Source organism: Agelaius tricolor, unplaced genomic scaffold (assembly GCF_023055355.1).
Source record: "Agelaius tricolor isolate 1412-34295 unplaced genomic scaffold, bAgeTri1.0.p SCAF_107, whole genome shotgun sequence".
NCBI classification, from domain to species: Eukaryota; Metazoa; Chordata; class Aves; order Passeriformes; family Icteridae; genus Agelaius; species Agelaius tricolor.
In genome coordinates, this window is record NW_027269367.1 from 41,353 (window position 1) to 68,548 (window position 27,196).

At 45.0% G+C, this 27,196-nt stretch overlaps 2 protein-coding genes across 8 annotated transcripts in view; both read left to right on the forward strand.

The window, feature by feature from the left end:
• The first annotated feature begins 105 nt into the window (after positions 1-105).
• Positions 106-20,005, forward strand: CLN3 (CLN3 lysosomal/endosomal transmembrane protein, battenin). Of its 7 annotated transcripts, none has more exons than XR_011677514.1 (15): positions 110-237; positions 457-529; positions 724-799; positions 919-972; positions 1,855-1,934; positions 3,205-3,290; positions 5,872-5,944; positions 7,356-7,499; positions 8,579-8,684; positions 9,655-9,723; positions 11,391-11,446; positions 14,410-14,503; positions 18,072-18,215; positions 18,947-19,525; positions 19,605-20,005. XR_011677514.1 is itself a non-coding variant. In XM_071419433.1 (14 exons), the coding sequence occupies exons 1-14, from the start codon at positions 207-209 to the stop codon at positions 19,064-19,066; spliced, it is 1,206 nt and encodes a 401-aa protein (XP_071275534.1). In that variant the 5' UTR covers positions 110-206; the 3' UTR covers positions 19,067-20,005. The 7 variants fall into 7 exon arrangements, 3 of the variants coding, with proteins under 3 accessions (XP_071275536.1, XP_071275534.1, XP_071275535.1); XR_011677515.1 differs by having other exon boundaries at positions 18,947-19,514; positions 19,603-20,005; XR_011677516.1 differs by having other exon boundaries at positions 18,947-19,283; positions 19,516-20,005.
• Positions 20,006-21,186: 1,181 nt separating this feature from the next.
• The window catches only part of EIF3CL (eukaryotic translation initiation factor 3 subunit C like), a 41,240-nt gene continuing 35,230 nt past the window's right edge, over positions 21,187-27,196 (forward strand). The window contains 4 exon segments of the mRNA XM_071419432.1: positions 21,187-21,356; positions 24,029-24,173; positions 24,923-24,988; positions 26,143-26,218. Coding sequence (XP_071275533.1) covers positions 24,076-24,173; positions 24,923-24,988; positions 26,143-26,218 — 240 coding nt within the window. The 5' untranslated portion in view covers positions 21,187-21,356; positions 24,029-24,075.

Below are 27,196 nucleotides of genomic sequence, written 5' to 3' on the forward strand. Positions count from 1 at the left end.
CACAAGCCTCCTCTATATAGTATTATTTACACTGAGCTTAAATCACGCCCGCAATATTCCTTATATGGATACGCTCGAGACAAAGCCACGCCCCCTCATCGCCTACTATGGATTTTCCTCGCTTAAAGCCACGCCCACATATTTCCAAATATGGATTTGCTTTGGAAAAGTCACGTGCTCGCCGTGTCACATGACCGGCTCCCAACATGGCGGACGAGGAACCGCTGCTGCCGCCGGGTGAGAGGCAAAAACGGGGAACAAAAGTGGGGATAAAAACCGGGAATTCAGGATAAAAACCTGGAATTAAAAGCGGGATAAGGAGCCGGGAATGGACTCGGGAAGGGGAAAAGGGAGCGGGGAAGGGGGCCGTAAAACGGGCAGGGAGATATAAAACCGACCCCAAAATCTGCCAAATTTCCCCCAAAATCCCTTCCAAACTTCTCCTCTCCCCCTCAGACGAAGACTCCGGCCATTCCCCGCCTCCCCCTTCCCCTCCGGCCTCCTCCTGGCGAATCGGAGCCGCTTTTTGGTGAGTGCCCCGCCCCCTTTTTAGACCACGCCCCCAAGCCCCTTCCGACTTCAACCCCCCAAAATTTCCCGCCAAAACCTCACCTTTTCACCCCTCCCCTCCCCCCAAAACCACGCCTCTTTCAGGCGTGCCACACCCAGGTGTGACCACGCCCACTCGCGTGGCCACGCCCCTCTAAGCCCCGCCCTCCGCAGGATTTTGGGCCTCTGTAACAACCTCCCCTATGTGGTGATGCTCAGCGCCGCCCGTGACCTGCTGGAGCCACGCCCCGTGAGTGGCCACGCCCACTTTTGGGCCACACCCTGTTTTGTAGTAGCCACGCCCCTTTTGGAAAGGCCACGCCCCCTTTTCTGATTGGTTGTTGGGGGATTTTTTCCCGGGTTTTTTAGGGGGAAGAGCGGCGGAATCGGAGCCGGCACGACTGCGATCCTGTGGGGACTGGGGTGGGTGGGGCTTAAAGGGGGCGGGGCTTAACTGGGTGGGGACTAAATGGGTGGGAATTAACTGGGAAAGGGTTTAAAGGGGTGGGGCTTAAATGGGGGTGGCTTAAAGGGGTGGGGCTTGAATGGGAGTGGCCTTGATGGGTGGGGCTTAAGTGGGCAGAGATTAATGGGGTGGAGTTTAAATAGGAGAGGTTAAAATGGGCGGGGCTTAAAGGTTGGGGTAAAGGGGTGGGGCTTAAATGGGTAGAGCTAAAAAGGGCAGGGTTTAAGTGGGTGGGGCCTAAATTTTTGGTGGTTTAGGGGGTGGGGCTTAAGTGGGTGGGGCTTAAGTGGGTGGGGCTTCAAGAGTAGGGATTAAATAGGAGGGACTTGAAGGGGTGGGGCTTAAAGGGGTGGGGTTTAAATGGGAGGAGCTGAAAGGGGCAGGGTTTAAGTGGGTGGGGCTTAATTTTTTGGAGGTTTAGGGGTGGGGCTTAAGGGGGTGGGGCTTAAGTGGGTGTGGCTTCCAGAGTAGGGATTAAATAGGAGGGAATTGAATGGGTGGGGCTAAAATAGGAAAGGTTTCAAGGGGAGGGGCTTAAGTGGGCGGGGCTTAAAGGGCGGGGCATAAATGGGAGCAATTGAAAGGGATGGGGATTAAAGGGCGGGGCTTAAGGGGTGGGAATTAAGTGGGAGGGGCTTGAAAGGGTGGGGCTTAAATGGGAGGGGCTTAAATGGGAGCAGCTGAAAGGGGCAGGGTTTAAGTGGGTGGGGCTTAAATTTTTGGAGGTTTAAGGGGCGGAGCTTAAAGGGGTGGGGTGTAAAATTTTGGGGGTTTGAGGGGGTGGGGTTTAAATGGGTGGGGCATAAAGGGGAGGGGCTTAAAGGGGCGTGGCTCCTCAGGCCGTCCTATTGGCCGATGTCGTCCCCGCCCTGGTGGTGAAGCTGCTGCTGCCCCTGGTGGGGCCTTACCTGCCTGACAGGTGAGAAAGAGGCGGGGCTTAAAGGGGGCGGGGCTTAAAGGGGCGTGGCTTAAGGAAGCGGAGATAAATGGGCGGGGCCTAAGGGGGCGGAGCTTAAAGGGGATTGGGGAAAATTGAAGGGGTAAAAGGGAAAGGGGCGGGGCTTAAGGGGGCGGGGCTTAAAGGGGAGTGAGGGGAATTGGAAATTTTGGGGGGGAAAATTGGAAAATCTGAGGGGAAAATTGAAGGGGTAAAAGGGAAATTTTTGAGAAAAAATGAAATTTTTTGGGGGAAAATAGGAAATTGATTTTTAATTAAGGGATTTTTGGGGAAAAAGGGATTTTTTTTTGTGAAAATATTGGAATTTTTGGGGGAAAAAAAGGGAATTTTTTGGTGAAAATATTGGAATTTTTGGGGGAAAAAGGGAATTTTTTAAGAAAATATTGGAATTTTGGGGGAAAAAAGGGAATTTTTTTGTGAAAATATTGGATTTTTTGGGGAAAAAAAGGGAATTTTTTGGTGAAAATATTGGAATTTTTGGGGGAAAAAGGGAATTTTTTAAGAAAATATTGGAATTTTTGGGGGAAAAAAGGGAATATTTTTTGAGAAAATCTTGAAATTTTTGGGGAAAAAAATGGAAATTTTTTTTGAGAAAATCTTGAAATTTTTGGGGGAAAAAAAGGGAATTTTTTTGTGAAAATATTGGAATTTTTGGGGGGAAAAAAGGGAATTTTTTTGTGAAAATATTGGAATTTTTGGGGGAAAAAAGGGAATTTTTTGGTGAAAATTTTTTGGGGGAAAAAAGGGAATTTTTTTGCGAAAATATTGGAATTTTGGGGGGAGAAAAGGGATTTTTTTTGAGAAAATATTGGAATTTTTGGGGAAAAAAAAGGGAATTTTTTTGTGAAAATATTGGAATTTTTGGGGAAAAGGGGAATTTTTTGGTGAAAATATTGGAATTTTGGGGAAAAAGAAGAGAATTCTTTTTGAGAAAATATTGGAATTTTTGGGGGAAAAAAGGGAATTTTTTTGTGAAAATATTTGAAATTTTTGGGGGAAAAAAAGGGAATTTTTTTGTGAAAATATTGGAATTTTGGGGGGAAAAAAGGGAATTTTTTTGGTGACAATATTGGAATTTTGGGGAAAAAGAAGAGAATTTTTTTGAGAAAGTATTGGAATTTTTGGGGGGAAAAAAGGGAATTTTTTTCAGATTTGGGGGAAGAAACTGAATTTATTTTTCAAGAGGAATTTTGGGTTGAAAAAGGGCAATTTTGGTGGTTTTTGCCCGCAGGTTGCGCGTGGTGGGCATGGCCCTGTGCCTGTGGGGCAGCGTCAGCGCCGTGGCTGCCGCCAAAGGGACCCTGAGCGGCCTCGGGGGTGAGAGGGGACTCGGGGGCACTCGGGGGCATTTTGGGAATTTTTTAGGATTTTTTAAGGATTTTTTGGGGGAATTTTTGGGGATTTTTTGAGATTTTATTGAGGTTTTTTGAGATTTTTTTGAGGTTTTTTTTAGGATTTTTTTTGAGGTTTTTTGAGATGTTTTTGAGGTTTTTATGAGATTTTTTTGGGATTTTTTGAGATTTTTTGGGGATTTTTATGAGATTTTTTGAGCATTTTTGGAGATATTTTGGGGATTTTTTTTGTGATTTTTTGAGATTTTTTTTTTCTGGCATTTTTTTGGATTTTTGGAGATTTTTTGGTAATTTTGGGGTTGGGGTCACTCAGGTGTCACTTGTGGTCACTCGGGGTCAATTGGGGTCACTTGGGGTCACTCAGAGTCGTTTTGGGGCATTTTGGGAATTTTGGGGATTTTTAAAGGATTTTTTGGGGGATTTTTTGGGGATTTTTGGAGATTTTTTGAGGATTTTTTTGAGATTTTTTTGGGGAATTTTTTGAGATTTTTGGGGATTTTTTTTGAGATTTTTTTGGGATCTTTTTGACATTCTTTGGGGATTTTTTGGGATTTTTTGGGGGATTTTTTGGGGGATTTTTTGGTGATTTTTGGGGTTGGGGTCACTTGGGGTCAATTGGGGTCATTCGGGGTCACTCGGGGTCACTCAGAGTCGGTTTGGGGCATTTTGGGAATATTTGGGGTTTTTTTTAGATTTTTTTTAGATTTTTGGGGGGATTTTTGGGGATTTTTTTGAGATATTTGGGGGATTTTGGGGGGATTTTTATGAGAATTTTTTGAGATTTTGATGAGGTTTTTTTAGGATTTTTTTGAGATTTTTTGAGGTTTTTTGGGGATTTTTGGAGATTTTTTTTTGAGGTTTTTTTGGGATTTTTTTGGGATTTTTTTTAGGATTTTTTTGAGATTTTTTTGAAGTTTTGGGGAATTTTTTTGAGATTTTTTGAGATTTTTTTGGATATTTTTTGAGATTTTTTTGAGACTTTTTGGGGATTTTTTTGGGATCTTTTTGACATTCTTTGGAGATTTTTATGAGATTTTTTTGGGGATTTCTATAAGATTTTTTGGGACTTTTTGAGATTTTTTTGGAGATTTTTTGGAGATTTTTTGGAGATTATTTTGATTTTTGGGGATTTTTTTTGGTGATTTTGGGGTTGGGGTCACTCAGGTATCACTTGTGGTCACTCAGGGTCACTCGGAGTCACTCGGGGTCACTCAGAGTCGTTTTGGGGCATTTTGGGAATATTTGGGGATTTTTTTGAGATTTTTATGAGATTTTTGGGGATTTTTTGAGATTTTTTGGGGATTTTTTTGAGATTTTTTGGGGATTTTTATGAGATTTTTTGAGCATTTTTGGAGATAATTTGGGGATTTTTTTTGAGATTTTTTGAGGTTTTTTGAGATTTTTTGAGATTTTTTTTTGAGATTTTTTTGAAATGTTTTTGAGAATTTTTTGAGATTTTTTGGAGATTTTTATGAGGTTTTTTTTTGATTTTTTGGGGGATTTTTTGAGATTTTTTTGAGGTTTTTTTAGGAATTTTTTGAGGTTTTCGGGGATTTTGGGGGGAATTTTTGGAGATTTTTTTGAGATTTTTATGAGATTTTTGAGTGGTTTTTGGCGTTTTTTTATTTTTGGAGATTTTTTTGGTAATTTTGGGGTTGGGGTCACTCAGGGGTCAATTGAGGTCATTCGGGGTCACTCGGGGTCGTTTTGGGGCATTTTTGGAATATTTGGGGATTTTTTTGAGATATTTTGAGGATTTTTTTGAGATTTTTTGGGGATTTTTTGGAGATTTTTTATTGAAATTTTTTTAGAGATTTTTTGAGAATTTTTGAGAAATTTTTGAGATTTTTTGGAGATTTTTAGGGATTTTTTGTGGGATTTTTCGGAGATTTTTTGTGGATTTTTTCTTGAGGTTTTTTGAGATTTTTTGCAGATTTTTTGGAGATTTTTTGAGGATTTTTGAGGGGTTTTTTGGCTTTTTTTGGGGATTTTTGGGGATTTTGGGGTGATTTTTGGGGTTGGGGTCACTCCTTGCTCACTCTGTGGTCACTCATTGGTCACTCATTGGTCAAGGGACACTCAGGGTCACTCAGAGTCGTTTTGGGGCATTTTGGGAATATTTGGGGATTTTTTTGAGATTTTTATGAGATTTTTTGGGGATTTTTTGGAGATTTTTGGGGATTTTTTTGAGGTTTTTTTATGAGATTTTTTGGGGATTTTTTGAGATTTTATTGGGATTTTTTGGAGATTTTTTATTGAGATTTTTTTGAGTTTTTTTGGAGATTTTTTTGAGATTTTTTTGGGGTTTTGGGGGATTTTTTTGAGATTTTTTTGAGATTTTTTTTGAGATTTTTGGGGATTTTTTTGAGATTTTTTTGAGATTTTTTTTGAGTTTTTTTTAGGATTTTTTTTAGATTTTTGGGGATTTTTTTGAGATTTTTTTTAGATTATTTTTGGCTTTTTTGGGGGATTTTTGGGGATTTTGGGGTGATTTTTGGGGTTGGGGTCACTCATTGGTCCCTCTCTGCTCCCTCTTTGTCCCCCAGGTGTGGCTCTGGGCAGTGCGGGGGCGGGGCTTGGTGAGGTCACCTTCCTGACCTTGGCCTCCTCCTATCCCAGGTAAGGGGGCGTGGCCTCACCTCAGCTGGGCGTGGCTACACCTGATGGCCACGCCCACCTGGGCCACACCCCAAAATGGGGGGAGGGACCAAAAAATGCAAAAAAAATGAGGCAGAATTGGCCAAATTTGGATAAAATTGGCTCCAAATGGGAATGGGGTGGGGCCAAGTGGGCGTGGCTTGATTTTGGTGGGCGGGGTCACACCAAAATGGGCATGGCTTTAAAATGGGGTTAAAATTCCATAGAATTGGTCTGAAATTATCAAAATTTGGGCCCAAATTTGGTCAAAATAATAAAAATTTGGGTGAGGGGTGGGGCCAAGTGGGCGGGGCTTGATGTGGGTGGGCGTGGCCACACACAATGTGGGCGTGGCTTTAATATTGGATAAAATTTTGTTTAAAATCACCTAAATTTTGTCAAAATTGGCCAAATTTGGTCCAAAATCACAAAAAAAAAGGATTGGGGGTGGAGCCTGGTGGGCGGGGCTTCCTCTGGTGGGCGTGGCCAGACAAAAAGTGGGCGGGGCTTTAAAATTGTGTAAAAAGCCTTAAAAATTTGTTCCAAAATCACCAAAATTGGGTCCAAATTGGCCAAATTTGGTCAAAAGCTGCCAGAAATGTAAATGGGTGTGGCCAAGTGGGCGGGGCTTAAAGTGGGTGGGCGTGGTTAGACCAAAAGTGGGCGGGGCTCTAAAATGCAGTTAAAATTCCATTAGATTGATTCAAAATTCCCAAAATTTGGGGCAAAATTGGCTAAATTTGGTCCAAATCTGCTAAAAATAGGAATGGGCTGGGGCCAGGTGGGCGGGGCTTCATGTGGGTGGGCGTGGCCACATAAAAAGTGGGTGGGGCTTTAAATGGGATGAAAAGATCCAAAAATTGGGGGCAAAATTTGGTCCAAATCTGCCATAAATGGGAGTGGGGCAGTGCCAAAGGGGGCGGGGCTTCATGTGGGTGGGCGTGGCCACACAAAAGTGGGCGGGGCTTTAAAATGGGGTGAAAATATTCAAAAATTGGGGCAAAATTGGCCAAATTTGGTCCAAATCAGCCAAAAATGGGAGTGGGGCGGGGCCAAGTGGGCGGGGCTTCATGTGGGTGGGCGTGGCCACAGAAGAAGTGGGCGTGGCTTTAAAATGGGCTTAAAATCCACCAAAATTGGGTCCAAAATCACCAAAATTTATTCAAAATCAGCCAAAATTTGATTGGGTTGGGGTTAAAGTGGGCGGGGCTTCTTGTGGGAGGGCGTGGCCACACAAAAAGTGGGTGGGGCTTTAAACTGAACTTAAAATCCATCAAAATTGGGTCAAAATCCATCAAAATTGGGTCAAAAATCCCCAAAATTGGCTCCAAATTGGCCAAAAAGGTGAATTTCTGAAGTGGGCGTGGCCACTCTAACTTGGCTCCTCCCCCAGCAGCTCCGGGCTCTCCCATTGGTCGTCGGGGACGGGCGCGGCCGGACTGGGCGGAGCTTTGGGGTTCTGGGGGCTGAGGGCGTGGCTGCCCCTCCCCCACGCGCTGCTGCCGTTCCTGGCCCTGCCCCCCCTGATGCTGCTAAGGTCAGACCCAAAATTCTCCTTTTTTAACCCAAAAATTTCAACTTTTTAAACCCCAAAATTTCACCTTTTTTAACCTGAAATTCCCTTTTTTTAACCCCAAAATTGCCTTTCTTAACCCCAAAAGTTCAACTTTTTTAACCCCAAAAATTTCAACTTTTTAAATCCGAATATTCCGTTTTTTAAACCCAAAAAATTCCCCTTTTTAAACCCAAAATTCACCTTTTTTTAACCCAAAAAATTCAGCTTTTTAAACCCCAAAACTTCAACTTTTTTAACCCCCAAAATTCCCTTTTTTTTAAGCCAAAAAATTCAACTTTTTAAACCCAAAATTCTCCTTTTTTTAGCCCCAAAAATTCAACTTTTTAAACCTAAAATTCCCTGTTTATAACCCAAAAAATTCCCCTTTTTGAACCCAAAATTCCCTTTTTTAACCCAAAAAATTCGACTTTTTAAACCCAAAATTCGCCTTTTTTCAGCCAAGTTCTCTTTTTATACCTTTAAATTTTTACCTCAAATTTTGAATTTTTAGAGAAAATTCCATTCCCCAAATCCCCAAATTTTTAATCCCAAAATTCCCAAATTTCAGTTCCAAATTTCTGAAATTTCAATCCCAAAATCTCCAAGTTTTTCTCCCAAAATTCCCAAATTTTAACCCCAAAATTCCCAGTTTTTCAATTAATTTCCCCAAATTTTTAACACAAAAATTACCAAATTTTTACCCCAAATTTTTACTGCAAAATTCCCGAATTTGTTATCCCAAATTTTCACCCCAAATTTCCCTTTTTTTACTCCAAAATCCCCAAATTTTTGACCCTAAAACTCCCCTTTTTACCTGAAAAATCCCCAATTTTTTATCCCAATATTCCCAAATTTCAACATTTTACCCCAAAAATTGCAAATTTTAAACCCCAAAATCCCAAATATTTAATTCCAAAACTTTCAATTTTTAACCCCGAATTCCCCAAATTTCAAATTTCCCCACCCCTCCATAGTGGGCGTGGCCTTCCTTGGCCCCTCCCCCTAATTTAAATAATTTTAAGTTTTAATTTTTCTCTTTTTTTTCCTCTTTTTCTCCCCAGTTTTTTTTTCCTCCTGGGCCCGGCCCCTCCCCCCAGGCCGGCTCCGCCCCTTCCCCACCCCGATGAAGGGGGCGGGGCCAGTGAGGAGAAATGGGGCGTGGCCAAGGTGAGAAAGGGGCGGGGCTTCAACGGGTGGGGCTCAAAGGGGAGGGGCTTAAAGGGGAATTTTGGGGCAAAAATTTGGAATTTTAGGGGAAAATTTTGGATGAAATTTGGAAAATTTGGGGGTTAAAATTTTGGGCATTTTGAGAGACGAAATTTTGAAAATTTTGATTTTTTATCAAAATTTGGGAAATTTTGGTTCAAAAATTGGGGAATTTTTGGGTTAAAATTGGGAATTTGGGGATCAAGTTTGGGAATTTCGGGGTTTAAAATTTAAAAATTTTTGGGTTAAAATTTGGGAATTTGGGGATCAAGTTTGGGAATTTTGGGGGTAAAAATTGGGAAATTTTGGGTTCAACAATTGGAATTTTTGTTGAAAATTTGAAATTTTTGGAGTTAAATTTTCAAAATTTAGGGTAGAAAATGGGGAAATTTTGGGTTCAAAAATTGGAATTTTTGTTGGAAATTTGGGAAATTTTGGAGTTAAAAGTTTCAAAATTTAGGGTAAAAAATTGGAAAATTTCGGGTTCAAAAATCAAAATTTTGGGGTTAAAATTTGGGAATTTTTAGGTTTAATAATTGGGAGATTTTGGCTTAAAAATGGAGAATTTGGGGGTTAAAATTTGGGAGTTTTGTGGTGAAAATTTGGGAAATTTTGGAGGTAAAATTTCAAAATTTGGGGTTAAAATTTGGGAAATTCTGGCTTAAAAATTGAGAATTTTGGGGTTAAAATGGGAATTTTTGGGTAAAAATTGGGAAATTCTGGGGGAAATTTTGAATTTTTGAGGGGGCGGGGCTTAAGGAAGGAGGCGGGGCTTAAGGAAAGGGCAGGGCTTGGTGCAAACCCCGCCCCTTCCCCAAATATGGAGAAGGCAGGAAAATGAGGGGGGGGGATTTGGGGGTGGGGTTTGGGGAGGGGGCGGGGCTTTGGGAGGCAAAGGGGGCGTGGTCTGACGTAGCCCCGCCCCCTTCAGGCCGCTCTCCGCCAGGGGGCGCCCCTGGGCATCGTTTACTTCGCCGAATACTTCGTCAACCAGGGGCTGGTGAGGGGGCGGGGCTAAAACGGGCTAGGGGAGGGGCTTAAAGGGTGGGGAGGGGCTTAAAGGGAAGGGGAGGGGCTGAAAATGGTGAATTTGGGGATGGGGAAGGGGCTCAAAATGGCGGATTTGGGATGGGAGGGGCTCAAAATGGCGGATTTGAGGTTGGGGAGGGGCTCAAGATGGCGGATTTGGGGTGGGGGAGGAGCTTGAGGAAGGGGGAGGGGCCAAAAGGGGTGGGGGAGGGGTTTGAGGGATGGGGAGGGGCTTTAAAGGGAGGGGGAGGGGCTAAAAATGGTGAAATTGGGGATGGGGAAGGGGCACAAAATGGCGGACTTGGGGTGGGAGGGGCTCAAAATGGCGGATTTGAGGTTGGGGAGGGGCTCAAGATGGCGGATTTGAGGTGGGGGAGGAGCTTGAGGAAGGGGGAGGGGCCAAAAGGGGTGGGGAGGTTTAGAGGGGTGGGGGAGGGGTTTAAAGGGAAGGGGAGGGGTTTAAAGTGGTGGGGGAGGGGCTTAAAATGGCGGATTTGGGGTGCGGGAGGGACTCAAAATGGCGGATTTGGAGGGGGGAAGGGGCTCAAAATGGCGGATTTGAGGTTGGGGAGGGGCTCAAGATGGCGGATTTGGGGTGGGGGAGGAGCTTGAGGAAGGGGGAGGGGCCAAAAGGGGTGGGGGAGGGGTTTGAGGGATGGGGGAGGGGCTTAAAATGGTGGGGGTGGGGCTTAAAATGGCGGATTTGGGGTGCGAGAGGGGCTCAAAATGGCGGATTTGGGGTGTGGGAGGGACTCAAAATGGCGGATTTGGGGTGTGGGAGGGGCTTAAATGGATGTGGGAGGAGCTAAAATGGCGAAATTGTGATGGGGAGGGGCTAAAATGGAATTTGTGGATGTGGGAGGGGCTAAAATGGCGGAATTGTGATGTGGGAGGGGCTAAGATGGCGGGATTGTGGAGGGGAGGGGCTAAAATGGCGGAATTATGGGGGCAGGGCTAAAATGGCGGAATTGTGATGTGGGCGTGGCTTAAAGGGATGTGGGAGGAGCTAAAATGGTGGAATTGTGATGTGGGCGGGGCTAAAATGGTGGAATTGTGATGTGGGCGGGGCTAAAATGGCGGAATTGTGATGTGGGCGGGGCTAAAACGGCAAAATTGTGATGTGGGCAGGGGCTAAAATGGCGGAATTGTGATGTGGGCGGGGCTAAAATGGCGGAATTGTAATGTGGGAGGGGCTAAAATGGTGGGATTGTGATGTGGGAGGGGCTTAAAGGGATGTGGGAGGAGCTAAAATGGCGGAATTGGGGGGGGCTAAAATGGCGGATTTGAGGTAGGGAAGGGGTCCAAGATGGCGGAATTGGGGTGGGGGCGGGGCTAAAATGGCAGAATTGTGATGTGGGCGTGGCTTAAAGGGATGTGGGAGGAGCTAAAATGGTGGAATTGTGATGTGGGCGGGGCTAAGATGGAATTTGTGGGTGTGGGAGGGGCTAAAATGTCGGAATTGTGATGTGGGCGGGGCTAAAATGGCGGAATTGTGATGTGGGAGGGGCAAAAATGTTGGAATTGTGATGTGGGCGGGGCTGAAATGGAATTTGTGGATGTGGGAGGAGCTCGGTGCCATGGGGGCGGGGTCAGGGCTGCTCGGCCCCGCCCCCAGCCCTGGCCCCTCCCCCCCCGCAGATGGAGCTGCTCTACTTCCCCTCCTCGCCCCTCCCCCACAGCGCCCAGTACCGCACGTGAGTGACCCCGCCCCAAAATTGGCCGTTTTTACCCCAAAATTCTAAAATTTTAAGTCCCCAAATTCTCCATTTCCAAGCCCGAAATTTCCAATTTAAACCCCCCAAAAGTCCCAATTTCAATCCCGAAATTCCAAAATTTTTAACCCCAAAATTCTTAATTTTCAGCCGCAAAACTCCCAATTTTTAACCCCAAAACACCCTTTTTCAATCCCAAAAATTCCCAATTTTAAATCCCCCAAATTCCTATTTTTTTACCCCAAAAATCCCCGTGTTTTTAACCCCTTCCTGCCCACCTTTAACCCTTTCCTGCGCCGTGTTCAGTCCCAAATTTCCCAATTTTTAACCCCAAAATTCTCTGGGTTTTATCCAAACAGTCTGAAATTTTCAACGCCCAAAATTCTCAATTTTTAACCCCGAAAATCCCCGTGTTTAACCCTTTCCTGCCCCACGTTTAACCCAAAAATTCCCAAATTTCAATCCCAAAAATTCCCCATTTTAAATCCCCCAAATTCCCAATGTTTTACCCCAAAAAATCCCCGTGTTTAACCCCACGTTTAACCCTTTCCTGCCCCACATTTACCCCAAAATTCCCAATTTTTATCCCCAAAAATTCCCCATTTTAAATCCCCCAAATTCCCAATTTTTTACCCCAAAAATCCCCATGTTTAACCCCACCTTTAACCCCTTCCTGCCCAATGTTTTTAAACCCATGTTTAACCCTTTCCTGCCCTGTGTTTTTAACCTTTTCCTGCCCCACATTTACCCCAAAATTCCCAATTTTTAACCCAAAAATTCCCCATTTTACATCCCCCAAATTCCAATTTTTTACCCCAAAAATCCCCGTGTTTGACCTCACGTTTAGCCCTTTCCTTCCCCGTGTTTTTAACCCTTTCCTGCCCCACCTTTAACCCCAAAATTCCCAATTTTAAATCCCCCAAGTTCCCAATTTTTATCCTCAAAAATTCCCAATTTTTTACCCCAAAAATCCCCGTGTTTAACCCTTTCCTGCCCTGTGTTTAACCCCGTGTTTTAACCCTTTCCTGCCCCACATTTAACCCCAAAATTCCCAAATTTTTAACCCAAAAACCTCCCAACGTTTCAATCCCCAAAATTCCCCATTTTAAATCCCCCAAATATCCCCATCTTTAACCCTTTCCTGCCCCACGTTTAACCCAAAAATTCCCAAATTTCAATCCCAAAAATTCCCCATTTTAAATCCCCCAAATTCCCAATGTTTTACCCCAAAAAATCCCCGTGTTTAACCCCACGTTTAACCCTTTCCTGCCCCACATTTACCCCAAAATTCCCAATTTTTATCCCCAAAAATTCCCCATTTTAAATCCCCCAAATTCCCAATTTTTTACCCCAAAAATCCCCATGTTTAACCCCACCTTTAACCCCTTCCTGCCCAATGTTTTTAAACCCATGTTTAACCCTTTCCTGCCCTGTGTTTTTAACCTTTTCCTGCCCCACATTTACCCCAAAATTCCCAATTTTTAACCCAAAAATTCCCCATTTTACATCCCCCAAATTCCAATTTTTTACCCCAAAAATCCCCGTGTTTGACCTCACGTTTAGCCCTTTCCTTCCCCGTGTTTTTAACCCTTTCCTGCCCCACCTTTAACCCCAAAATTCCCAATTTTAAATCCCCCAAGTTCCCAATTTTTATCCTCAAAAATTCCCAATTTTTTACCCCAAAAATCCCCGTGTTTAACCCTTTCCTGCCCTGTGTTTAACCCCGTGTTTTAACCCTTTCCTGCCCCACATTTAACCCCAAAATTCCCAAATTTTTAACCCAAAAACCTCCCAACGTTTCAATCCCCAAAATTCCCCATTTTAAATCCCCCAAATATCCCCATCTTTAACCCTTTCCTGCCCCACGTTTAACCCAAAAATTCCCAAATTTCAATCCCAAAAATTCCCCATTTTAAATCCCCCAATTCCCAATTTTTTACCCCAAAAAATCCCCGTGTTTAACCCCACGTTTAACCCTTTCCTGCCCCACATTTACCCCAAAATTCCCAATTTTTATCCCCAAAAATTCCCCATTTTAAATCCCCCAAATTCCCAATTTTTTACCCCAAAAATCCCCATGTTTAACCCCACCTTTAACCCCTTCCTGCCCCGTGTTTTTAAACCCATGTTTAACCCTTTCATAACCTGTGTTTTTAACCCTTTCCTGCCCCACATTTACCCCAAAATTCCCAATTTTTAACCTCCCAAATTCCCAATGTTTTACCCCAAAAATCCCCGTGTTTAACCCCACCTTTAACCCTTTCCTGCCCCGTGTTTTTAACCCCAAAATTCCCAATTTTTAATCCTCAAAAATTCCCAATTTTTTACCCCAAAATCCCCCCGTTTAACCCTTTCCTGCCCCGTGTTTAACCCCACATTTAACCCTTTCCTACCCCACATTTAACCCCAAAATTCCCAATTTTTTAACCCAAAAACCTCCCAACTTTTCAATCCCAAAAATTCCCAATTTTAAATACCCCAAATATCCCCGTGTTTAATTTAACCCTTTCTGCCCCACCTTTAACCCTTTCCTGCCCCACGTTTAGCCCCAAAATTCCCAATTTTAAATCCCCCAAGTTCCCAATTTTTATCCTCAAAAATTCCCATTTTTTTACCCCCAAATCCCCCCGTTTAACCCTTTCCTGCCCCGTGTTTAACCCCGTGTTTTAACCCTTTCCTGCCCCACATTTAACCCCAAAATTCCCAATTTTTTACCCCCCAAAAAATCCCCCCGTTTAACCCTTTCCTGCCCTGTGTTTAACCTGGTGTTTAACCCTTTCCTGCCCCGTGTTTAACCCCATCTTTAACCAGTTCCTGCCCCACCTTTAACCCCTTCCTGCCCCGTGTTTTAACCCTTTCCTGCCCCGTTTTTTAACCCCTTCCTGCCCCGTGTTTTTAACCCTTTCCTGCCCCCCCCCGTGTGTTTAACCCCTTCCTGCCCGCAGGCTGCAGCTGCTGTACCAGGCCGGCGTCTTCGTCTCGCGCTCGTCCCTGCGCTGCCTCCGCCTGCGGCGCCTCTGGGGGCTGGCGCTGGCACAGGTGGGACCCACAGAGCCTAAAACTGACCCAAAGATCCTAAATGTGCCCCATAGATCCCAAATCTGCCCTATAGATCATCCCTGACCCCATAGATCCCAATACTGCCCTATAGATCATAGTTGGACCCCATAGATCCCAATACTGCCCTATAGATCATCCCTGACCCCATAGATCCCAAATCTGCACCTCAGACCCCAAATCTGCCCCATAGACCCCAAATGTGCCCCAGAGATCCCAATAGATCCCAAATCTGCCCCATAGATCCCAAATGTGCCCCATAGACCCCAAATGTGCCCCATAGATCCCAAATGTGCCCCATAGATCCCAATATTGCCCCATTGATCATCCCTGACCCCATAGATCCCAAATGTGCCCCACAGATCCCAAATCTGCCCCATAGATCCCAGTACTGCCCTATAGATCGTCCCTGACCCCATAGATCCCAATACTGCCCTATAGATCATAGTTTGACCCCATAGATCCCAATACTGCCCTATAGATCATAGTTTGACCCCATAGATCCCAATACTGCCCTATAGATCATCCCTGACCCCATAAATCCCAAATCTGCCCCATAGATCCCTCTGGGGGCTGGTGCTGGCACAGGTGGGACCCACAGAGCCCAAATCTGCCCCATAGATCCTAAATGTGCCCCATAGATCCCAAATCTGCCCCATAGATCCCAATACTGCCCTATAGATTATCCCTGACCCCATAGATCCCAAATCTGCCCTATAGATCATAGTTGGACCCCATAGATCCCAATACTGCCCTATAGATTATCCCTGACCCCATAGACCCCAAATGTGCCCCATAGATCATCCCTGACCCCACAGATCCCAAATCTGCCCCATAGATCCCAATACTGCCCCATAGAGCCCAGTCTGACCCCATAGATCCCAAATCTGCCCCACAGAGCCCAATCCTACCCCATAGACCCCAATACTGCCCCATAGATCCTGATCCTACCCCATAGATCCCAAATGTGCCCCATAGATCATTCCTGACCCCATAGATCCCAAATCTGCCCCATAGACCCCAAATCTGCCCCATAGATCCCAATATTGCCCTATAGATCATCCTTGACCCCATAGACCCCAAATCTGCCCCATAGATCCCAATATTGCCCTATAGATCATCCTTGACCCCATAGACCCCAAATCTGCCCCATAGACCCCAAATCTGCCCCATAGATCCCAATATTGCCCCATTGATCATCCCTGACCCCATAGATCCCAAATGTGCCCCACAGATCCCAAATCTGCCCCATAGATCCCAGTACTGCCCTATAGATCGTCCCTGACCCCATAGATCCCAATACTGCCCTATAGATCATAGTTTGACCCCATAGATCCCAATACTGCCCTATAGATCATCCCTGACCCCATAAATCCCAAATCTGCCCCTCAGACCCCAAATCTGCCCCATAGACCCCAAATGTGCCCCAGAGATCCCAATAGATCCCAAATCTGCCCCATAGATCCCAAATGTGCCCCATAGACCCCAAATGTGCCCCATAGATCCCAAATGTGCCCCATAGATCCCAATATTGCCCCATTGATCATCCCTGACCCCATAGATCCCAAATGTGCCCCACAGATCCCAAATCTGCCCCATAGATCCCAGTACTGCCCTATAGATCGTCCCTGACCCCATAGATCCCAATACTGCCCTATAGATCATAGTTTGACCCCATAGATCCCAATACTGCCCTATAGATCATCCCTGACCCCATAAATCCCAAATCTGCCCCATAGATCCCTCTGGGGGCTGGTGCTGGCACAGGTGGGACCCACAGAGCCCAAATCTGCCCCATAGATCCCAAATCTGCCCCATAGATCCCAATACTGCCCTATAGATCATCCCTGACCCCATAGATCCCAATACTGCCCTATAGATCATAGTTGGACCCCATAGATCCCAATACTGCCCTATAGATCATCCCTGACCCCATAGATCCCAAATCTGCCCCACAGACCCCAAATCTGCCCCATAGACCCCAAATGTGCCCCAGAGATCCCAATAGATCCCAAATGTGCCCCATAGATCCCTAAATCTGCCCCACAGACCCTAAATCTGCCCCATAGACCCCAAATGTGCCCCATAGATCATCCCTGACCCCATAGATCCCAAATCTGCCCCATAGATCCCAAAACTGCCCCACAGATCCCAAAAGTGCCCCAAAGATCCCAATCCTGCCCCATAGATCATTCCTGACCCCATAGATCCCAAATGTGCCCCATAGATCCCAGTCAGACTCCATAGATCCCAAATCTGCCCCATGGATCCCAATCCTGCCCCATAGACCCCAAATCTGCCCCATAGACCCCAAATCTGCCCCATAGATCCCAAATGTGCCCCATAGAGCCCAAATGTGCCCCATAGATCCCAATATTGCCCTATAGATCATCCTTGACCCCATAGACCCCAAATCTGCCCCATAGATCCCAATACTGCCCTATAGATTATCCCTGACCCCATAGATCCCAAATGTGCCCCATAGATCCCAAATGTGCCCCATAGATCCCAAATCTGCCCCACAGACCCCAAATGTGCCCCATAGATCATCCCTGACCCTATAGACCCCAAATGTGCCCCATAGAACCCAAATGTGCCCCATAGACCCCAAAAGTGCCCCATAGAGCTCAGTCTGACCCCATAGACCCCAAATGTGCCCCATAGACCCTAAAACTGCCCTATTGATCCCAAACCTGCCCCATAGATCATCCCTGACCCCATAGATCCCAAATGTGTCCCATAGGTCCCAAATCTGCCCCACAGACCCCAAATGTGCCCCATAGACCCCAAATGTGCCCCATAGATCATCCCTGACCCCATAGATCCCAAATGTGCCCCATAGGTCCCAAATCTGCCCCATAGATCCCAAATCTGCCCCATAGACCCTAAATCTCCCCCCACAGACCCCAAATCTGCCCCATAGATCCCAAATCTGCCCCATAGATCCCAAATGTGCCCCACAGATCCCCTCAAACCCCATTTTAAACCCATTTTAATCCCACTTTAATTCCCTTTTTTAACCCAAATTTTCCCCCGATTTTTCTCAATTTCCCCCCAATTTTCCCCCAATTTTTCCCCAATTTTCCCCCCAATTTTCCCCCCAATTTCCTCAAAATTTTCCCCAATTTTCCCCATTTTATTTCCCATTTTTAACTCTTTTTTCCCTCTTTACCCCAAATTCCCCCAAATATCTCAAATTTTATTCAAATTTTCCCTCATTTCCCCCCAATTTTCCCCCAAATTTAATTCCCATTTTCTACCTTTTTTCCCCCTTTTCCCCCAATTTTTTCCCATTTTTTCCCCAATTTTCCCAATTTCCCCCAATTTAATTCCCATTTTTTACCTTTTTCCCACATTTTCCCCCCATTTTCCCCCAAATTTTCCCCTAAAATTTCCCCCAATTTTTTCCCTAAAATTTCCCCCAAATTTTCCCCTAAAATTTCCCCCAATTATTTTCCCAAATCCCCCAATTTTCCCCCAATTCCCATCCCCATTTTTAACCAAATTTTCCTCTTTTCCCCCCCCATTCTTTCCCTGGCCCCGCCCCCAGGTGCTGCTGGCCTCCTTCCTATTGGCTGCCGTGGCTGTCAATCATCTCCTGCCCGGGCTGGGCGTGGCTGCGGCGCTGGCGCTGGGGGAGGGGCTTGTGGGGGGCGGAGCCTACGGGAACGCCTACAACAACCTGAGTGAGCAGGTCAGTGACCTTTGACCCCTGAGTGACCCCTGAGTGACCAATGAGTGACCAATGAGTGACCACTGAGTGACCAATGAGTGACCAGAGAGTGACCATTGAGTGACCACTGAGTGACCAATGAGTGACCAGAGAGTGACCAATGAGTGACCAATGAGTGACCCCAGTGACCAATGAGTGACCCATGAGTGACCACTGAGTGACCAATGAGTGACCAATGAGTGACCATTGAGTGACCAATGAGTGACCAATGAGTGACCAATGAGTGACCAATGAGTGACCAATGACCCAAAATGGCCAAAAAATGCCCCAAAAATGACCCCTGAGTGAGCAATGAGTGACCAATAAGTGACCACTGAGTGACCACAGAGTGACCAATGAGTGACCAATGAGTGACCAATGAGTGACCACAGAGTGACCAATGAGTGACCACAGAGTGACCATTGGAGTGACCAATGAGTGACCATTGAGTGACCAATGAGTGACCACAGAGTGACCAATGAGTGACCAATGAGTGACCATTGAGTGACCTATGAGTGACCAATGAGTGAGCACAGAGTGACCAATGAGTGACCACTGAGTGACCACTGAGTGACCAATGACCCAAAATGGCCAAATAATGCCCCAAAAATGACCCCTAAGTGACCCCTGAGTGACCCCTGAGTGACCCCTGAGTGACCACAGAGTGACCCCTGAGTGACCCCCGAGTGACCCCTGGTGACCTCTGTCCGCAGGTGCCCCTCCCCCAGCAGCCTCTGGCCGTTGCTGTGGTCACTCTGGTGGCCGAAGTCGCCATCGCCGCGGCCGGAGGGGTCGCCCTGGGGGCTCACGCAGCGTTCTGCGGGCAGGAGTGACCACGGAGTGACCACTGAGTGACCATGGAGTGACCACTGAGTGACCACTGAGTGACCACTGGGCTGTGAGTGACCACTGAGTGACCACTGAGTGACCACTGAGTGACCATGGAGTGACCACTGAGTGACCATTGGAAGTGACCATGAAGTGACCATTGAGTGACCACTGGAATGGCCTTGGAGTGACCACAAAGTGACCAGAGAGTGACCCATGGAAGTGACCATTGAGTGACCAATGAGTGACCACAGAGTGACCACTGAGTGACCACTGAGTGACCATGGAGTGACCACTGAGTGACCACTGGGCTCTGAGTGACCATGGAGTGACCACTGAGTGACCACGGAGTGACTGCTGAGTGACCACTGAAATGGCCTTGAATTGATCCCTGAATGACCATTGGAAGTGACCATGAAGTGACCACTGGAATGGCCTTGGAGTGACCCCTGAGTGACCATTGAGTGACCACTGAGTGACCACTGGAATGGCCTTGAAGTGACCCCAAAGTGACCACTGAGTGACCACTGAGTGACCCCAGAGTGGCCCTGGAAGTGACCACAAAGTGACCATTGAGTGACCATTGAGTGACCACAAAGTGACCATTGAGTGACCACTGAGTGACCATGGAGTGACCACTGAGTGACCACAATGTGACCATTGAGTGACCACTGAGTGATCATTGAGTGACCACAAAGTGACCATTGAGTGACCACTGAGTGACCATTGAGTGACCACTGAGTGACCTGGAAGTGACCACAAAGTGACCATTGAGTGACCACTGAGTGACCATTGAGTGACCACTGAGTGACCACAAAGTGACCATTGAGTGACCACTGAGTGACCACAGAGTGACCTTGGCCTGGTCACTGAGCAAGCCCTGAGTGACCCCTGAGCCCAAACTGGGACATTTCTCATTAAAAAAAGGGAAAATTTGGATTAAATTTGGTCATTTTTTAGATAAAAAATGGGAATTTTGGGGGCAAAATCGGATTTTTTAGGCAAAGTTTGGGATTTGGGGTAAAAATTCCGAATTTTGGGGTAAAAATTGGGGATTTGGAGTCAAAATTTTGGAGTAAAATTGGGGATTTTGGGGCAAAAATCAGATTTTTTCTGAGGTAGAAATGTGAATCTTGGAGGTAAAATTGGGGATTTTTGGATAAAATTGGGAGATTTTGGGGTCAAATGTGAATTTTTGGAGGTAAAAGTATCGAATTTTGGGGGTAAAGTTGGGAATTTGGGGGTAGAAATGGGAATTTTGGGAGATCAAATTCAGCATTTTTGGGTCAAAATCGGTTGATTTTAGGAGGTAAAAAGCCCAATAATGCTGAGGTAAAAACTCATGAAAATTGCTGAATTTGTGGCAAAAAGAAAGGATTTTTATTAAAAATGTTCAATTCTTACTGAAAATCATGAATTTAGGAGGTAAAATCTGACATTTTGAGGCAAAATTGGCCAATTTAGGGAGGGGAAAAACACGGCAATTTTGAGGTAAAAAGTTGGGAATTCTGAGGTAAAAAAGTTCAAATTTGAGACCAAATCCCCCAATTTTATTTAAAACCTTCAGTTTTCACCCAGAAATGTCAATTTTGAGGGGTAAAATTTGGCATTTTTGGGTTAAAATCAGCCAGATTTGGGGAGGGAAAAACTCAGGAATTCTGAGGTAAAAAATCGGAAATTGTGAGGTAAAAACTGGCGGATTATGAGGTAAAAATCGCCGAATTTCGGGAAAAAATGTCGATTATTAATTAAAATATACAGTCCTTACCTAAAATCGTGAAATTCAGAGGTAAAATCCATAATTTTTGGGTCAAAATCGCTTTTTTTGGGAGGTTAAAATCTCGATAATTGTGAGGTGAAAAATCGATAATTCTGAGGTAAAAACTTGCGAATTCTGAGATAAAATCGCCGAATTTGTGGAAAAAATGTCGATTACTGTTCAAAATTTCGATTCTTACCCAAAATCGCGACTTTCGAGGCACTTTTGGGGCAAATTCCACCAATTTAAGAGAGAAAAACTCGCTAATTCTGAGGTAAAAACTTGGGAATTGTGAGGTAAAACCTGGAGAATTCTGAGGTAAAACTCGCAGAAATTGAGACAGAAGCATCGATTATTGTTTAAAACGTTCCGTTCTTACCTAAAATCGCGACTTTCGAGGCGCTTTTGGGGAAAAATCCGCCGATTTTGGGTCCTCGGCACCTCGGACTCGCTTTCCCAGCGTTCCCTGCGCGCCAAACCGGAACTGGGGCGGGAATTGGGAGAAGAGTTGAGGCAACCCCCCGGGGAATTGTGAGGTAAAAACTTGGGAATTTTGAAGTTAAAATCGCCGAATTTGTGGGGAAAAAGTAGATTTTTATTTAAATTATTGAATTTCCACGCAGAAACCTTAATTTCGGAGGTAAAATCCCACATTTTTGGGTTAAAATCGGCCGGTTTGGATGGTAAAAACCGGTAATTGTGAGATAAAAAACTGTGGAATTCTGAGGGAAAAAGCTTCGAATTTGAGGCAAAAAAAGTTGATTTTTATTAAAAATATTCGATTTCCATCCAGAAACGGTAATTTCGGAGGAAAAATCCGACATTTTTGGGTCCAAAAGGTTCGGGTGGTAAAGACCCGATAATTGTGAGGGGAAAACTCGCAAATTCTGAGGTAAAAATTTTCGAATTTGAGGCAAAAAAGTAGATTTGTATTAAAAATATTCGATTTTAACCCAGAAACGTTAATTTTGGAGGTAAAATACGACGGTTTTTGGATCCAAAAGGGCCGGTTTGGGTAGTAAAAACCCGATAATTGTGAGGTAAAACCTCGCGAATTCTGAGGTAAAAATTTTCAAATTTGAGGGAAAAAAATGTTGATTTTTATTAAAAATATTTTATTTCCACCCAGAAACGTTAATTTCAGAGGTAAAATCGGACATTTATAGGTCCATATCAGCCCATTTGGGTGGTAAAGACCTGATAATTGTGAGGTAAAAACTCTCAAATTCTGAGGTAAAAATGTTGGAATTTGAGGCAAAAAGGTCAATTTTTACTAAAAATATTGAATTTCTACCCAGAAACGTGAATTTGATGGGGGAAAATTCTGCCATTTTTGGGTCAAAATCGGCCAGTTTAGAGAGGTAGAAACATTGGAGGTTCTGAGGTGAAAAATCGTCAATTCTGAGGTAAAAATTTGTGAATTCTGAGGTAAAAATCGCCACATTTGCAGCTGAAACCTCGATTGTTATTTAAAACTTTCAGTTTTCACCCTGAAATGCAACTTTTAAGGGCTAAATTCCTGCATTTTTGAACTAAAATGGCCAATTTAGGGAGGTAAAAAACCCCGGTAATTCTGAGAATTGTGAGGTAAAAACTGGAGAATTCTGAGGTAAAAATCGCCAAATTTGTGGCTAAAATGTTGATTATTGTTCAAAACATTCAATTCTCACCCAAAATTGCTAATTTCTGAGGTAAAATCCAAGATTTTGTGTCAAAATCGGCTGATTAGGGAGGGAAAAAAACAGAAAACGGTGTGATAAAAATTCATGGTAAAACTCTGAGGTAAAAATCGCCTAATTTGAGACCAAAACCTTCATTTTAATTTAAAACCTTCCATTTTCACCAAGAAACGCAACTTTGGGGGGGAGTAAAATTTGCTATTTTTGCTATTTAAAATCGTCCAGATTTGTGGAGGGAACAAATTGACAATTCTGAGGTAAAAACTCGTGAATTGTGAGGGAAGGGAAAAATTCGTAAATTCTGAGGAAAAAAACTTCAAATCTGAGGTTAAAAAGTAGATTTTTATTTAAAATGTTCAATTCTCCCCCAAAATCACAACTTTTGGGGGTAAAATCCAGGATTTCGGGTTAAAATCAGGCAATTTTAGGAGATAAAAAGCCCGATACTGCTGAGGTAAAAATCGCCGAATCTGAGGCAAAATAAAACGTTTTTTATTAAAAACCTTCCGTTTCCACCCAGTAACGCATTTTTGGAGGGTAAAATTCAGCATTTTTGGATCAAAATCGGCCAAGTTAGGGAGGTAAAATCTCGATAATTGTGCGGTAGAATCCCGATAATTGTGAGGTAAAAATCGCCGAATTTGTGGCAGAAATGTCGATAATTGTTCAAAACGTTCGATTGTTACCAAAAACCGCCAATTTCGGAGATAAAATCCGAAATTTTTGGGTCACAGTCGGGCGGTTTGGGGAATAAAAAAACCCGATAATTGTGAGGGAAAAACTCGCGAATTCTGAGGTAAAAATTCGCGAATTCTAAAGGAAAAACCTTCGAATCTGAGGTTAAAAAGTCGATTTTTATTAAAATCGTTCCATTTTCATCTCAAAACCGCGACTTATTGGATCAAAAGGCTCCGATTTCGGCTCTTTGCCGCTTCTGGACTCGCTTTCCCAGCGTTCCTTGCGCGCTAACCCGGAAGTGGGCGGGGTTAAGAAAGGAAGTGACGTAGCTCCACTTCCGTTTCGGCCTTTCAGCCCTTCCGTACCGGCGGCTCCGCGTGCGGCGCGTTCGGTGCGGGGGGGGGAGGAGCGGAATTGGGGGGTGGGGGAGGGGCCCGGGGGTGTTCTGGGGTGGGGGAGGTGCGCGTGGGGGGGGGGTGGGGGAGGATTTGGGGCGAAATTCGCGGATTTTGGGGTAAAAAACGCGGCAGAAATCGGAGCTTGGAAGGGGTGGGAGGAATGGGGGAGGGGCGGAATTTGAGCGATTTGAGGCCGAATTTTGGGGTTTTTGAGGGGAAATTGGGGAATTTTGGACTGGAATTGTTGATTTTGGGCTGAAGTTTGGGAGTTTGGGTGCAAATTTTGCTTTAAAACCTCCAATTTTCGCTTTAAACCCTTCAGATTTTGGGCCAAACCGCTCAAATTATAGGTTTAACCCATGAAGTTTTGCGTGAATATGCTGACATTTTGGGTGAAAATCGTGAATTTTTGGGTCCAAACCTCGGGATTTTTTGGCGGTTTTGTCTCCCCAGGCTGCCCCTCCCCTTGTCGCTGCCGCCCCTCCCTCTCTGTCGCGATAATGTCGCGATTTTTCACCACCGGCTCCGACTCCGAGTCTGAGTCCTCAGCGTCGGGAGATGAAACCGCGCCCAAAGCGCCGGGGGGACCCTACAGCAAGTGGGCGGGGCTAAAGGGGAAGGGGCGGGGCTTAAAGGGAAGGGGGTTAAGTAAAAGGGGAGGAGCTTAGAGGGGAGGGGTTTAAAGGAAAAGGGGAGGAGTTAAATTGGTGGGGTAAAGAAGAAGGGGAGGGGCCTAAAAGGCAGTGGGAGGGGCTTAAACAGTAAAAGGCTGAAATGGAAAAGGGGAGGGGTTTAAGAAGATGTGGGAGGGGCTAAAGGGTGGAAGGGGTCTATAGAAGTGGAGGGGGAGCAAAGGGAAAGAGTGGGAGGGGAGGGGTTAAAGAAAAGGGGAGGGGTTTAAGGAAAGGGGAGGGGTTAATGGGGTAAGGGAAAGGAGAAAAAAGGGTGGGGTTAAAGGAAAGGGGGAGGGGCTAAAGGGGGAGAGGAGGGGCTAAAGGGAAAGGGGAGGGGCTAAAAGGAAGCTTAAAAGCAATGGGTGGGGTTAAAGGGGAAGGGCTAAAAGGGGAGCGGCTTAAAGGAAAAGGGAGGAGTTAACAGGAAAGGGGAGGGGTTAAATCAAAAGGGGGAGGGGCTAAATAAGAAGGCGGGGTTAAAGAAAGGGGAGGGGCTAAAGGAAAGGGGACGGGGTGAATGAAAAGGGATGGCGTTAAAGGAAAGGGGAGTGGTCAAATGAAAAGGGGGTTAAAGGAATGGGAGGGGCTAAAGAAAATGGGCGGGGGTTAAAGTAAAAGGGAGGTGGCTAAAGGAAAAGGAGGCGGGGTTAACGGTGTCTGGCCCCGCCCCCAGGCCGCTGCTGCTCAGTGAGGATGAGGAGGACACCAAGCGCGTGGTGAGGAGCGCCCGCGACAAGAGGTGAGAGTGATTGATCGGGTATTGATTGGGTATTGATCGGCATTGATCAGGTATTGATTGGGTATTGATCGGTATTGGTCTGGTATTGATCTGGTATTGATTGTTTGTTCTAATGGCTCCAAGTTGGTCCCTATTGGTTTCAATGGCTTGTGTTGGTCCCTATTGGTTTCAATGGGTTTGTATTGGTCCCTATTGATTTCGATGGGTTTGTATTGATCCCTATTGGTTTCAATGGGTCTGTATTGATCCCTATTGGTCCCTATTGGTTTGGTTTCCATTGATCCCAATGGCCCCAAATTGATCCTATTGGTTTCAATGGGTTTGTATTGATTTTTATTGGTCCCAATGGGTCCTTATTGATCCCTATTGGTTTCAATGGGTCCGTCTTGATCTGTATTGGTTAATGGGTCCTTATTGATCCCTATTGATCTCTATTGGTCCCTATTGGTTTGGTTTCCATTGATCCCAATGGCCGCAAATTGACCCCAATTGATCCTGACCAGTTCCTATTGATCCAATCAACCCCAATGGCCCCAAATTGATCCCTATTGGTTCCAATGGGTCCTTATTGATCCCTATTGGTCCCAATGGGTTTGTATTGGTCCCTATTGGTTCCTATTGGTTTGGTTTCCATTGATCCCAATGGCCCAAATTGATCCCTATTGGTTTCAATGGGTCCGTCTTGATTCCTATTGGTTTCAATGGGGTCTGTATTGATCCCTATTGGTTTCAATGGGTCCTTATTGATCCCTATTGGTCCCAGGGGGTTTGTATTGGTCCCTATTGGTTTCAATGGGTTTCTATTGATCCCTATTGGTTTCAATGGGTCCGTATTGATTCCTATTGGTTTCAATGGGTCTGTATTGATCCCTATTGGTTTCAATAGGTTTGTATTGGTCCCTAGTGGTCCCAATGGGTCCTTATTGATCCCTATTGGTTTCAATGGGTTTTGTATTGGTCCCTATTGGTTTCAATGGGTCCTTATTGGTCCCTATTGGTTTCAATGGGTCCGTATTGATCCCAATGGCTCCAAATTGACCTCAATCAATCCCAATCGATCTCTATTGATCCCTATTGGTCCCAATGGCTCCAAATCGACTTCAATTGATCCTGATCGATCCCAATCGATCCTGATTGATCCTGATTGATCCCAGGTATGAAGAACTCACCAACCTGATCCGCTCCATCCGCAACGCCATGAAGATCCGCGATGTCAGCCGCTGCCTCGAGGTGCCCAGAGCCCCAAAACCCCCGCTTTTCACCCCAAAAATCGCCCCTAAAATCCCCAATTTCCACCCCAAAAATCGCCCCTAAAATCCTCAATTTACACCCCAAACAATCACCCCTAAAATCCTCATTTACACCCCAAAATCACCCTAAAATCCCCAATTTACACCCCTAAAATCCCCAATTTCCACCCCAAAAATCGCCCCTAAAACTCCCCACTTTTCACCCCAAAAATCGCCCTTAAAACCCTCACTTTTCACCCCAAAAATCACCCCTAAAACCCCCAATTTCCACCCCAAAATCACCCCTAAAAAATCCCCAATTTACACCCCAAAAATCACCCCTAAAACCCCCAATTTCAACCCCAAAAATCGCCCCTAAAATCCCCAATTTCCACCCTAAAAATCACCCTAAAAATCACCAATTTACAGCCCAAAAATCGCCCCTAAAATCCTCAATTTACACCCCAAAAATCGCCCCCAAAATCCCCAATTTACACCCCAGAATTCCTCAATTTTACCCCAAAAATCACCCCTAAAATCCCCAATTTACACCCCAAAAATCACCCTAAAAATCACCAATTTACAGCCCAAAATCACCCCTAAAATCCCCACTTTCACCCCAAAAATCGCCCCTAAACCCTCACTTTTCACCCCAAAAATCGCCCCTAAAATCCCCAATTTCCACCCCCAAAATTCCGCATTTTTCCTGGTTTTCACCCCTATTTCCCCATTTTTCCCATTTCCCCCATTTTCTTCCCATTTTTCCCATTTCTCACCCATTTTTTTTCCATTTTCCCCCCAATATTTTCCTAATTTTCGCAATTTTTCTCCATTTCCCCCAATTTCCCCCCATTTTTCCCAATTTTCCCCCATTGTTCCTCATTTTCTCCCCATTTTTCCCCCAATTCCCCACATTTTTTGCCCAATTTTCCCCTTTTCTCCCCAATTTCCCCCATTTTCCCCAATTTCCCCCATCTTT

Bases quoted from the DNA above. Each gene is read 5' to 3' on its own strand.
- CLN3 (XM_071419433.1), top strand. From the start codon at position 207: ATGGCGGACGAGGAACCGCTGCTGCCGCCGG. The intron at 5,945-7,355 runs GTAAGGGGGCGT...CTCCTCCCCCAG, and splicing joins TTGGCCTCCTCCTATCCCAG to CAGCTCCGGGCTCTCCCATT. The intron at 7,500-8,578 runs GTCAGACCCAAA...TTTTCTCCCCAG, and splicing joins CCCCCCCTGATGCTGCTAAG to TTTTTTTTTCCTCCTGGGCC.